Below are 12,410 nucleotides of genomic sequence, written 5' to 3'. Positions count from 1 at the left end.
TTCACAAATTTCCTATGAGCCAATTAATTGCAGTAAATTGAAAACAGTAGCACGTTTGTAAGAAAACAGAGGAGCCTATTTAGGAATGAAAAACAGTATGATGAACTAGCAAAGACATAATGGAAATTGTGTAAAGGAACTTGTATAGAATGAAAATACAATCATGAACTCAAATCTAAAAATGAAAATGCACAAAGGATCAAGCAATAAACTCAAAAAACAGAAAGTAAACCAAAGCAAGAAACAATTAAAGCAATAAAAGTACTACTAGAAGTAATGACAATTATGGAATAACATGACTAAGACAAAACTTGACATGATTACAAAATTAAAAGACATATAACAAGATATAACCACAAGTGAAAGGAAGCTTAAGGTCAGCTCTAGGAAGGAGAATGCCATTCCAAAAGAGCAGCCATACTCATATGAACAATGAGTGCTAGAGTCCTTTTCACAAACACATAGTGTAACAAAAGAAAACAGCAAGAAAACTCAAAATAAATCCTAAAACAGAAACTGAAATTGCAAGAAAATAAAGAGCTCTTGAAAGTAAAGTGCTATACAACTCAAAATTAAGCAAAAACAAGCCTAGACTCTAGATACCACATGATGTGAATGTAACTACAAGAACACATGATTCTTGACATTCTTAGGAACAACTTGAGCTGGATTTGAAAGGCACTTTACTTTAGAATTGGATCAATGTTCTAAATTCAAGAACTCACCAAAACTAAGCACCAACCAAGACTCATATTCAAGTCCATGTATTGTCAAATTGAATCAAAACAAAAGGAAAGAAGAACAAGAATTAAAACTGGACAGAATTAAGAAACTAGCTACTGAACCGAAAAAGAAACAAAGAACAAAGCTGGAAAACAGAATGTAAACGGTAGAAAATGAAGGAAACACATTAGGAAATGAAACTACCGAATGGAAAATTGAAGAAAGGAAAGAAGACACTTATATGAAGATGCTTGCTGGATTTTGTGGATTGGAAGAAGCCATTCACGCCACTTGGAACCTTGAACCAAGATAAGTGATGGAGTGCCACCACTTGAAGCTCACCATAGCTCACAAGATAAGGCAAAGAAGAGGAAGACTCAAAACTCACAAATTCTCTCCCAAATTGAGTATAGTCTCTCTACTATAAAATTCCAATCTGAATTGTACAAGCTAAGCACCTTTATTTATAGCCTAGAGGTGTTCAAAATGCAAGCTAAATGGCACACAAATGCAATGAAATTCGGTTTGGCACCCCCTAGGCTCCTATCTACACTCCCCCCTAGACTCCCTTACTACTTACACCTTTTTATTACATTCACACCCCTATTCTACAAAAGAAATAAGAAGAGCCATTTTATTATACTCTTATCCCAAAGCTCTTGCCATGCTCCTAGTAATTCGTTGGGCTTGGGCCCCTTGTTGGGTTTGGACCCCTTGATGGGCTTGGGCCCCTTGTTGGGCTTGGGCTTCATGGCCTAGAGCATCCTCTACTTGGTTTCCATCATACACTCTCATCGATGGAGTGCTATTCAGGCACGGGTTCACGCACCCGATTCTGACATGGGTGAGTGGCAACAAGTGCACGAGGATAATGTCAGAACTCCACGAAGGGATCTGCGGGAGCCATGTAGGGGGGAGATCATTGGCATCCAAGGTGATCCTGCGGGGTTTTACTGGCCGTCGGTAAAGGAGGATTGCGTGAGGCATGCCCAGCGATGCAAGCAGTGTCAGATGCACGCTGACTGGCACAAGGCGCCTCCACACATGGGGAATCGACATTCTGGGGCCTTTCCCTCTAGCGATAAGGCAGATGAAGTATTTAATAGTCGCCATCGAGTACTTCACGAAATGGATAGAGGCAGAACCAGTGGCGCAGATCACTGCACATAAGGAACAACACTTCGTGTGGAAGAATATTGTGTGCCGCTTCGGTGTGCCGAGGCGTCTTATTTCAGATAATGGCACCCAGTTTGCCAGCCTGCAAATGGGTAAGTTGTGTTCAAAAGTAGGCATCAAGCAGGTGTTCGCATCTGTCGAACACCCCAGACGAATGGACAGGTGGAGTCCGCAAACAGAATTTTGTTAAGGGGGTTGAAGCGAAGACTTGAGAAAGCTAAAGGGGCGTGGGCAGAAGATGTACCAAGGATCGTGTGGGACTACCACACCACGCCTCAATCTTCCACCATGGAGACACCGTTCAGCCTAGTGTACGGGTCGGACACCATGATCCCAGTCGAGATTCATGAGAGCTCGCCCCGTTTCCAAAGCTTTGTGGCAGAAGAGTCCAACGACGAAAGTAGGGTGAACTTAGACCTGTTGGACGAGGCCAGAGAAGAGGCGAGAATAAAGGCTGAAGCTGTGAAGAGAAGGGTGGAGCATCAGTACAGTTCTAAGGTGAAGCCGCGGCTATTCCAAGTAGCTGACCTGGTCATGTGCAAGGCCCACCCATATGAGTTGGAGAACAAGTTATCTCCCAAGTGGACCGGGCCCTTTAAAGTAACCGAGGCTAAGGGGAACGGTTCGTACAGGCTTGAGACTCTGGAAGGAGGCCCCATTCCACGCACCTGGAACACAGCCAATTTAAAGTTTTACTTTAGTTAAAGAACATTATGTAATACACAGTTTTTAAGGGGACACTCTTTTTCCCTTTCGGGGTTTTTTAATGAGGTCACCCAACTAAAAAAGAAGTTCAAGAACATTGTCTCATCTTACTTTGCATTTTTCAAGTAATGTAAGGAAACGCAAGAGGGAAAGGTCGCCGCTTTGGGCGTCGCCAGGTGTAGGCGTCGCCTAGGTGTGGGCGTGGACATCGAGGGCGCAAACCAGCTTTGACGTGTCGCCACCCCAAAGGGAGTGGCGGGAGCGCACTCCTCGGGCGTGGGCGTCAGGTTCAGAAGGTACGTATAGCAAAATTAGAAAATCCGGGCGTTTAGTCCCTCGGCAGGGGTTAACGGATTTCTTCGGGATGCCCCCTCCCAGGTGAGAAAGGCTAGCCCCGGTGTCTGATGCCTCGACACCTCGCAACGAAGTGGTGAGGGGCGTTTCCTTCAAGCGTGGGCATCAGGCAGTAAGGAAGTTTGGAGCAGTGGAGAGCCAAGTGACTCTGGTGTAGATACACGCCATATAGGAGAAGCGCCATCCTTTGGGAAACCTTCTCCTTAGGCGTAATCATCAAAGTCCCTGGACATCTTGGTGTTTAGACACACCGGGGACGATACGGCACTGCTTTAGCATGCCTCTCCTCGGGCGTAGGCACCAAGAACACTGATAGCCTTGGGGTTTTTAGACACTCCGGGGACGAAACGGCGCTGCCTTCCGGCAGGCCTCTCCTCGGGCGTGGACACCAAGTGCGCAGAGATAAGGGCTAGTTGCCTTGGTGTTTAGACACCCCGAGGACGATATGGTACTGCTATAGCATGCCTCTCCTCGGGCGTGGGCACCAAAGTGCGACTTTGTCCCGAGTGTTTAGACATGTTGAGGACGAAATGACCGTGCGTTCAGCGGGTCTCTCCTCGAGCGTGGACACCCAGTGCAGGTAAGTAGGCTTCGGCCAAGATAAGTCCTCCCTCGCCCTTGAGCGATGTTGATGCCACATAAGAGTTAAGTCCTCCCTCGCCCTCGAGCGATGTCGAGGACATAGAAGAGATGAGCTCTCCTTCATCCTTAAACGATGACGAGGCCAGTAACACCTCTGGCAGTGAGTGCCTCAGGGCCTAAGGAGAGTAAGTAAAAATCAAGTTGAAGTTGTCACAAGTCAAAGAAGCATAAGGGATTCGTAGAGCAAAAAGAAAGCATAAACCAAAGCAGAAAAAAATGTACAAGAGTATAAAGCCAAAGATCAATTATATTCAAAATATGTGGAAGAAGATGTTCACAGCAGTTGCAAAGGTATAAGAATGAGAAGCTAAAAAAGAAGACAATTATGTACACATGTACAGTATTACAAGTGTTTTGCTAAGTTGTAAAAGGAGGCTAATCCTCAGGAGCCTCCAAAGGCACGATCTTACTATATCGTTGAAGGGGCTGCACTCAGAGACGTTGATCTCGGGGTTCGCTAAGCCACTTGGGCAAAGGCCTCAGTAAACCCATCGACGAATGCACTCGCGGCGTCTTGGACCAACTCTTGCTCTGCCTTTTTAAATTGCTCAGCTTGAGAGGACAGCTCTTGGTCTTTGGCCGCTAAAGCTTTGACCAACTCTTGATCTTTAGCCTCCAAAGCCTTGACCATCTCCGCCCGCAACGTTGTGTTTTCAGCAGCTAGCAAGTCGCAAGTATCGGTATTGGCCTCAAGTGCTGCCTCAGTTTTGGCCAGCTTCTACAATCGATCGACGCAGTGGTCTTCAAGTTTCTTCTGTTGTGCCATAGAAGTCTCCACCGCGTCTTTGAGGTCCACAATTTGTACACGAAGAGGCACGACCTGCCCCAGAAGTTCGGCATGGGCCTGCCCTGCTTCGTGTAGCCTTTTGCTAGCCTCCTCTTTGGCCTTCTAAGCCAGGCTCAAGGAGTCTTTGTAGGCCTCCTCTTGGCGGGCCCAGCGACGCACCAAGGCTTCCTTTTCCTCCTTCAGAGAAGCGCACTCCTTCTCCAGAGCTTGAAGGGCAGAGACCTCACTAGCCTTGGCCCTAGCCTGATCGCACCAAGTGTTGGCACAGGCCATGAAGGCACCAAGATAGAAGTTCATGCCCACTTTCTTAGCCCCTTCAGATTGGCTCCCTGGGGAGACCTTGTGAAAGTAACCCCGCAGCATCTCTTGGATTGGTGGAGGAAGCTCTGGTGCAGATGTAGTTTGAGCAGGTTCAGATTCAACCCCGCCCTCCAAGGCCAATTGTTGTGGAGGTGAGGTGGCGCTTGGAGGGTGCTCCCTTAGCGAATCAGCACAGTGGTTTGAGGAGGAGGTGACGACTTTGGCGGTTCTCCTCCTTTTGAAGACTTGCCCTTCAGCAGAGTCCTCTTCATCGTCTGAAGGCAACACCACACCCCTTTGCCTTTGTCTAGGGGGGCTGGTGTTGCAGCAGTTTCGGCCAAGGCAAGGGGCACTGCCGCTATGGGAGGGGGAGAGTTTAGGGTGTGAGTTGGAGAGGGAAGTGTTTGTGGAGGTGTTGTTTGAGGTGGGTTTTTGGGGGCAAGAGGTCGGGGAGGTGGGAGCATCGGAGGTTGGAAGTGTGGAGTCCCCAACTCCTTTGGATGTAGCTTCGCCTTTGGATTTCAAGGCTTGGGCGAGCTTCCATCTCTTGGTTTTATCGATCTTAGAATCTGCACGAAGAAGACAAACATGGTAAGAGTTAGGCACAAGCTAAGTTGTTGCATGAGGAAAACAGATAATTCGTGTTCAAGCAAGAGTGAAAAACAGGCAGAGACAGAAAGCAAACAGTTGAATAGGGAATGATTCTCATACTTATGTATCGGGTGAGGGTTTCAGCGTCGTATTCACGAGCTATCAGAATAGAGGTATCGAGGACCCCCATGCTGGCTAGAATTTGACAAACCTCTCGATCAGTCGAGGGCAGCTCATCTAAGGTCTTAGGCTTGGTCAGTTTTACTTCTGGCACCCAGTACAGGGGAAAGCCGTCAAGCGCGGAGTGGTCGTGCTCAGTGCAGCACACCCTGAAGAATTTTCCCCTCCATCCTTTGTAAGATTGTTGGAATAGAGACAAGAGGATCCTCTCGGCGATGCCGCTGAAGCTCACCCATAAGCTTTTCCCTTGCTTCTTCACCTCGAAGAAGTGAAGGAAGATGTCCACTAAGGGCGGCTGGCCAAAGTACCCGCAGAGGATACCGAAGGCCTTGACAAACGCTCAGCTGTTGGGGTGAAGCTGGGCAGGGGCGACATTTATCTCAGTGAGAAGCTCCCTCTCGAACCCAGAAAAAGGTAAGCGCATTCCAATGCGCTTGAATACTGTTTGATAGAAGAAAAAGAAGGGTACCCCATTGTTGGACCTCTCTTCCCCACAGACAGGTTCACCTGGGGTGCAGGGGAGCACAGATATGTCCACGTTGTGCCTCCTGGCGAAGGCGCAGTGCTGGTAGACGCTTGGGTCGCCTACATGGTCCTTCCAATCTTGAAGGAAGGTTAGGCTTGAGCACTCATCGAGTAACTCAACAGGGGCCCAGGGATATAGGGCTCTGTAGTTGACCCTTGGAGGTGGAGGATTGGCAGTCGTTTTAGTACGCGCCATTGAGGAAAGCTGAAGAGAAAGGGTTTAGCAAATGAAGGTTAAGGTGAAAAAGGGGAAGAAACCCTAGGAAAAACCCTACCCACGCGAGAGATTGAGAAGAGGGGAAACAGAGAAATGAGGAAGGAAAGTGCGAATGCAAAGAAGATAAACAGACCCAGGCAGTAATATTAATACAGAAAGTCAAGAGAAAGAGCCATCGAAGGAGAAAAATCATACCTTTAAATGATTGGGTTGATGAAGGCTTGAAGTGTGAAGAGAGAATGATGGCATTCCTTTGAGCTCCTCTTTGAGTTTTGGGTGATGAAACTTGCGGAAGCTTGTGGAGGAGATGAGCAAGGCCTTCCTAAAGAAGTATGGGTGCCTTGAAGGTGCATGAGAGTGGGGAATTGGGGAGGTTCGGCCATCCCCTTTGAAGGTGATGAAGTGAAGATTAAAACCTAGATGCTAGGCAAGGAGTAGTGTATGGCTCAAATTTGGCAGCATAACAATACTCTATTCAATCTTGAAATACATGAGGTTGGCTCCTCCATTTATAGGCTAAGGAGGACCTGAAATGATGACCTAAATGATGAGCAAATGCAAACCAAATGAAATGCAAAAGAGTAGCACATGGAGGCACATGGAGCACATGGCACATGGGTGCACATGGCCTCCTAACTTGCACATGGACGTCCTAGATTAGTGGAGAGCTTCTAGAAACCGTAGCTAATCTAGGTTAACTCCTCCTTAATCCTAATTTTCAGAAATTAACAAAGGTTCCCAAGGTTATGCTATTTACACCACAATTAAGACTAAGCTACAATTTGTTGGGCCTTCTTGGACGTCAACCTTCTTGGATGTCATCTCTCTTAGACGCTTCTTGTGTGGCCTAGACGCTTCTTGTGGGTGCCCTCTATGAAAGGTTGGTCCTAGACGCTCTTTTGGGTGTTGAGGCCTCTTCCATCAGAGAATGCAGAGAAAGCTTCGAGAAGATGAACAGTGTTGAGGAATGCGAAAAGTGATGAAACAGTAACGGGGAGCGCGTGTTTTTGAAAGATGTAACGTACATTTGAGGAGCGCGAGAGGCGTTAAGTGATGGCTGTGCGATTGGGCCACGTGTCAAGAGATTAAAGCGTGACTTAAAGTGTCACATCATCAGAGCAGAGAGACTCACGTCACCAGCTTAGAGAATGACACGTCATCAGAATGCCACGTGGACGGTAGGGCGAGGCTAAGTCTTTTCGCTGAAAACAGTTGTCAGCTCAAGACTGGGGGGCTTGTGTACCGACCCGTCCCCGGGCGTTGACCAAGGTCAAAGTCAAAGTCAAAGTCAAACATATGGCGGGACCCACCAATGGGGTATCCAAGGAGGAAAGTCAGAGTTGACCGCTTTGGGCGTTGCCATGTGTGGGCGTCGCCAGGTGTGGGCGCCGCCAGATTCAGGCGTCGACGCTGCCATTCTCCGATACCCACGGGTAAGGAAGACCATGGAGGGAACGACACGTTAAGAGGCTACGGTACGGGCGAGGAGGCCTCGGGCCCCAGTACCTCAGAACAGTAATAAGGGAAAGAGAAAGGTGGCTTCAAAGCCATATCCCCAGTATTAGTAGGGAGTAACCTGACTCGTGAAGTGCCCACGCCACCTCTGGAGAGTCCCTGGAACAGATACGACCCGGGAGAGGGCCACGCCCTAGGGGTAATCCACGTGTGTGGCGCGAGAGGAAGGCAAATACACTCCCAGGGCGAGTGACTAGAACCTGGGGCGCATGAGTTGGCACCCAGGTAGTCACCCCTTGCACCAGATGCACTTCGAAGGAAGACTTACACGTTGGGATTTCCTTACGTTGGGTTACACAGCTGTAAGGCCTTCCACGTGGAATTGCGGTTAAGTCAGAATGGCCACGTGGCAGTAAGCACTGAAACCCAAGGTATATAAGCTTCTCTGAAAGCTTAGTGAGGTACGTTTTTACACAATTTACACACACTCTAATCATTTGCTCGCTTACCCACTGTATGCACGAGTGATTGGAGAGAGGGAGAGAAGTTAGTTACGATTCAGTTACACACCTTCAGAGCATTCAGTTACGGTGCTCCGATATGAAGTTGTTTGGTGTTTCTTGCTTACTGACTTGATCGTCGGAGTGCAAATGGCTGCGAGTGCGCCCTTTGCTTTTCTCTGTTTCAAGTGCTCACGGCGGTGTAGGGTGAAGATCTGGAACCAAGACGAAGGTGTCCTTGTTACGCGAGTCGCAGCTACGCACGAAGATCTTTTCGGTCAACCGGCAGGAACAATGTTCTCCGCTGACAGATCCCTTGGTATTCTCCATTCTTTAGGCAACTCATCCTGCTGCAGAATTTCAACCGATTGTTTCGATGAATCAATCAGTTGTTTTTCTGGACAACAATCCAGTTTCTGCATAATGATGTTCTGTTCATCCTCTTTAGTACTGATCTGTGAGGGATTTAAGAGTTTGTGATCAACTTCATCAAATACCACATGAACAGATTCTTTTAAAATCATGAGCCTCTTGTTGTAGACTTTATAAGCATGACTGTTTGATGGATATCCAATGAAAATGCCTTTGTCTGCTTTTTCATCAAACTTTCCCATATTTTCTTTCCCATTATTCAGAACAAAACAGCTACATCCAAACACTCTTAGGTGACTAATGTTTGGCTTCCTTCCATTGAAAAGTTCATAGGGTGTTTTCTTCAAAATTGGCCTTATTAGCACTCCATTCATCACATAGCAAGAGGTGCTAACAGCATCAGCCCAAAAGTACTTGGGTAGGGAGGATTCACATAGCATGGTTCTTCCTAACTCCTCAAGAGATCTGTTCTTTCTTTTTACTACCCCATTCTGTTGAGGGGTTCTTGGGGCAGAAAAATTGTGCAAGATCCCAATTTTCTCACAAAATTTACTGAATTTCTCATTTTGGAATTCCCCTCCATGATCACTTCTTATTGATCCAATACTGCAGTTTCTTGTGTTTTGTAAGGCTCTTGCAAGCTTCTTGAAAGCCGAGAAAGCATCACTGTTTGATTACACGAAGAGTGTCCAAGTGTACCTAGAAAAATCATCCACAATAACAAGAGCATAATAGTTGCCACCAAGACTCATGGTTCTTAAAGGGCCAAACAAATCCATGTGGAGCAACTCAAGGGGTCTTGAAGATGAAACAACATTTTTATGTTTGGAGGAATTTTTAACTTGTTTCCCCTTTTGACATGCTTCACATATGTGGTCCTTCTCAAACTTAAGCTTGGGCAACCCAATCACAAGATCTTTTGAGATTTTGTTTAAGGGATTCATGTGAATGTGAGCAATTCATCTATGCCATAACCAAGATTCATCATGCTTAGAAAGAAGACAACCAATAAAACAAGGAGAAGAAATATCTAAAAGATAGACATTGTTGATTCTCTTACCAATCAACATTACCTCTTTTGAGTTGGGAAGGCAGATTTCACAAGAGTTTGTCTTGAAGATGACTTGATAGCGTTTGTCACACAATTGGCTAATGCTAAGCAAGTTGTGTTTTAGCCCCTCCACATATAAGACATCATGAATTAGCAAGATACTCTTGTCTCCTATAGGGCCTCTTCCAAGAATTCTTTCTTTATTGTTGTCTCCATATGTTACATGGCCTTCTTGTTTGAAGATGATGCTCACAAACTTGGATTTATCTCATGTCATGTGTTTTGAGCAGCCACTGTCCAGATACCACTGCTGCATGCTTCCCATCAGTTTTCCCTACAAAATTCAAGTTCAAGTGCAAAGATTTGGTCCCCTTACAAATGTGGGTCCTCTTGAATTACTTTCATCACTGGGAACTACAGAATTTTTGGAAATCCATCTCATAAAGCCTTTAGGAACATAATATTTCCTAATTTTATAGAATCTAACTGAGTGGCCCCTTTTCATGCAGTAAAAACATGTAACAACCGGTTGTTTCGATTTAACAATCGGTTGTTTTTCTGGCATTTTTGAAAAAGTGTTTGAAAACTTGTTCTGTGGATTAAAACCCAATCCATATTTTCCAAAAACTCAATTTTGTGATGCTAAGACACTCTAAAAGTTGGATTTGCCTTTTGAAAGCTTATCCACAGTTTTCACAAGGTAGTGAACCTTCTTTTCAAGAGATTCACAATTTTCACAAACAAGAGTCACACTTACAAGAAGAATTTTTGTAAAGCATTTCAAGGTTTTCAAAATCTGTTTTTGAATTTTCCAATTCTTCTTCCAGTGCTTTGACTCTGTTTTCAAGCCAGTAGTTCATACCTTTCAAACGATTGTTCAAGAGAGCCAATAGGTTACCTTCTTCATGAGTTTCTTTAAAGGCTTGAAGTAATTGACTATAGTTTTCAGCATTTAAAGAAGCAGAAGAACTTACGCTACTTTCACTACTTGAATCATCTTCCTTTTTGGCCATAAAACACAGATTGAGACCTTTTTTATTTTGCCTCCTTTTTCTTCTGGCTTGACTTCTTGTCTTTGTTTTATTTATTTCGGTGATACTCTCATGAGTTGCTTTAAGTGTATCCCACATCTCCTTAGCAGATTCACATTCTTAGATCCTGAAAAATTCTTTAGAATCCAAAGCAGAGGTTATGATATTCTTGGCAATGCAATCAAACTTGGCCTTTTCACTTTCTTCATTAGTTCATTGGGACCAATGTTTTTTAGTAAAAGATCCACCATTTTTAATCTTAGGAATGAAAGGGCCATTTTCAATTGCATCCCAAATTCCTTGATCAATGGATTCAACAAAGATTTTCATTCTAGCTTCCAAATACTTATAATTCAAACCACAAAACAAAGGTGGTTTGTTAATTGAAACACCCTCCTCAAAAGGTAGTTTTCCCACCATAGAAAAAAGATTTTAGGATCAAACTTGAATATTTTTCAAGTACCAAGCTCTTGATGCCAATTGTTAGAATATATGGCCTTAAACGAGAGAGAGGGTGAATTGTTTAAGAGAGGTTTTTAAAATCTTTTTTATTTTTAACAAAATTCTTTGTATGAATCCAAAACAGAAATCAGGTTAGCCAAGAACAAGAGCAATAAAACAGCAAAGCAGCAGAAAAACAATCAGTTGTTTCTGCGAAACAATCGGTTGTTTATACCAGTAAAAGTAAAAACATAATTTAAATGAGTTTAAGGGTAAGAGAAAGATACACCAACAGTTTATATTGGTTCACTCTTAAACCAAGAGCTACATCCAGTCCCCAGAAAACCACTGGGTAATCCACTAAGTAATCAAACCAGATTACAACACACAATCCACCAAAGCAGTGACCTTGAACCCTTCAAGAAACACACTCACTTTGGCAATTCACACACCAAGAGTATTGATCTTGACCACCTCAAGAGCATACAACACTCCTTGGCAACACAACACCAGAAAATATAGATGGTTGAGAAGAGATTAGACTTGTTTACAGAACAATCTGAAATGCAATCCTATTCCACTCTCTTAGAAAACCCAAAGCTTTGATGTGAATGTTCAAATCTTGAATCAACTCTTTCACAACTGAAAAACTCAAATTTGTTTCTCTTGCTTGTTTGAAAACATAAACAAACTATTTATATTTTCCAAATATTGGTCAAAGCATTTAATGAAGGAGCGTATTCAGTTGGAAATCATTTAAAGCACATTCAACCACCAAAACAAAATACTGTTAGGATTTTCAAAGAAACAATCGATTGAAACCACGAAACAGCTGATTGTTTGGTTTGGCAGTTAAGTCAACCAAACTTAAACAGTTTTCAACCTTTTCAAAAACTCCTAAGAGTAAAACAACCAGTTGATTTGACAAAAAAACATCTTGTTTTTCAATTAGTTTGAAAAACACTTTATTTCAAAAAGGATTTAAAACACATTAGCTTTAGATTCAACAAAGGAGTGGATTACAAATAAAACTACCCAGATCCCTCCCAAAACACAGCAGCAACACAGCCTTGCATCAAGCACATGGGATTTGGATTCTTCAAAGCACAATTTGAATTCTTCAAAGCACTTGATCACTCTTGGTCAACATAGATGACCCAAAGGCTCGCCTCACAGCGTTCCACACCAAGATGATGCTTATAGGAGGATTTGACGCTGTGTACGACAAGTTCTTGTTGAGCACGTTGGCAGGCGCAACGTCGGAGTGGTTCGTCAGTCTCCCTAACGGACAATCACTACCTTCGACCAGTTCGTGACGCTGTTCAGAGAACAGTACCTCATCAACAGGGCTCCCCCTCGA

The 12,410-nt window shown here is 44.4% G+C and overlaps 1 protein-coding gene across 1 annotated transcript; it reads left to right on the top strand.

Moving 5' to 3' along the window:
- The first annotated feature begins 2,187 nt into the window (after positions 1-2,187).
- Positions 2,188-2,604, top strand: LOC150023090 (uncharacterized). The gene has a single exon (XM_090297707.1). It carries the CDS (start codon positions 2,188-2,190, stop codon positions 2,602-2,604), a length of 417 nt encoding a protein of 138 aa, XP_090153833.1.
- The last annotated feature ends 9,806 nt before the right edge of the window (positions 2,605-12,410 follow it).

This window comes from Phaseolus vulgaris, chromosome 11, assembly GCF_051622355.1.
Source record: "Phaseolus vulgaris cultivar YP4 chromosome 11, ASM5162235v1, whole genome shotgun sequence".
Classification (NCBI taxonomy): domain Eukaryota; kingdom Viridiplantae; phylum Streptophyta; class Magnoliopsida; order Fabales; family Fabaceae; genus Phaseolus; species Phaseolus vulgaris.
Note: the sequence above shows the minus strand (reverse complement) of the source record. Positions and strands in the feature narration are given on the sequence as shown.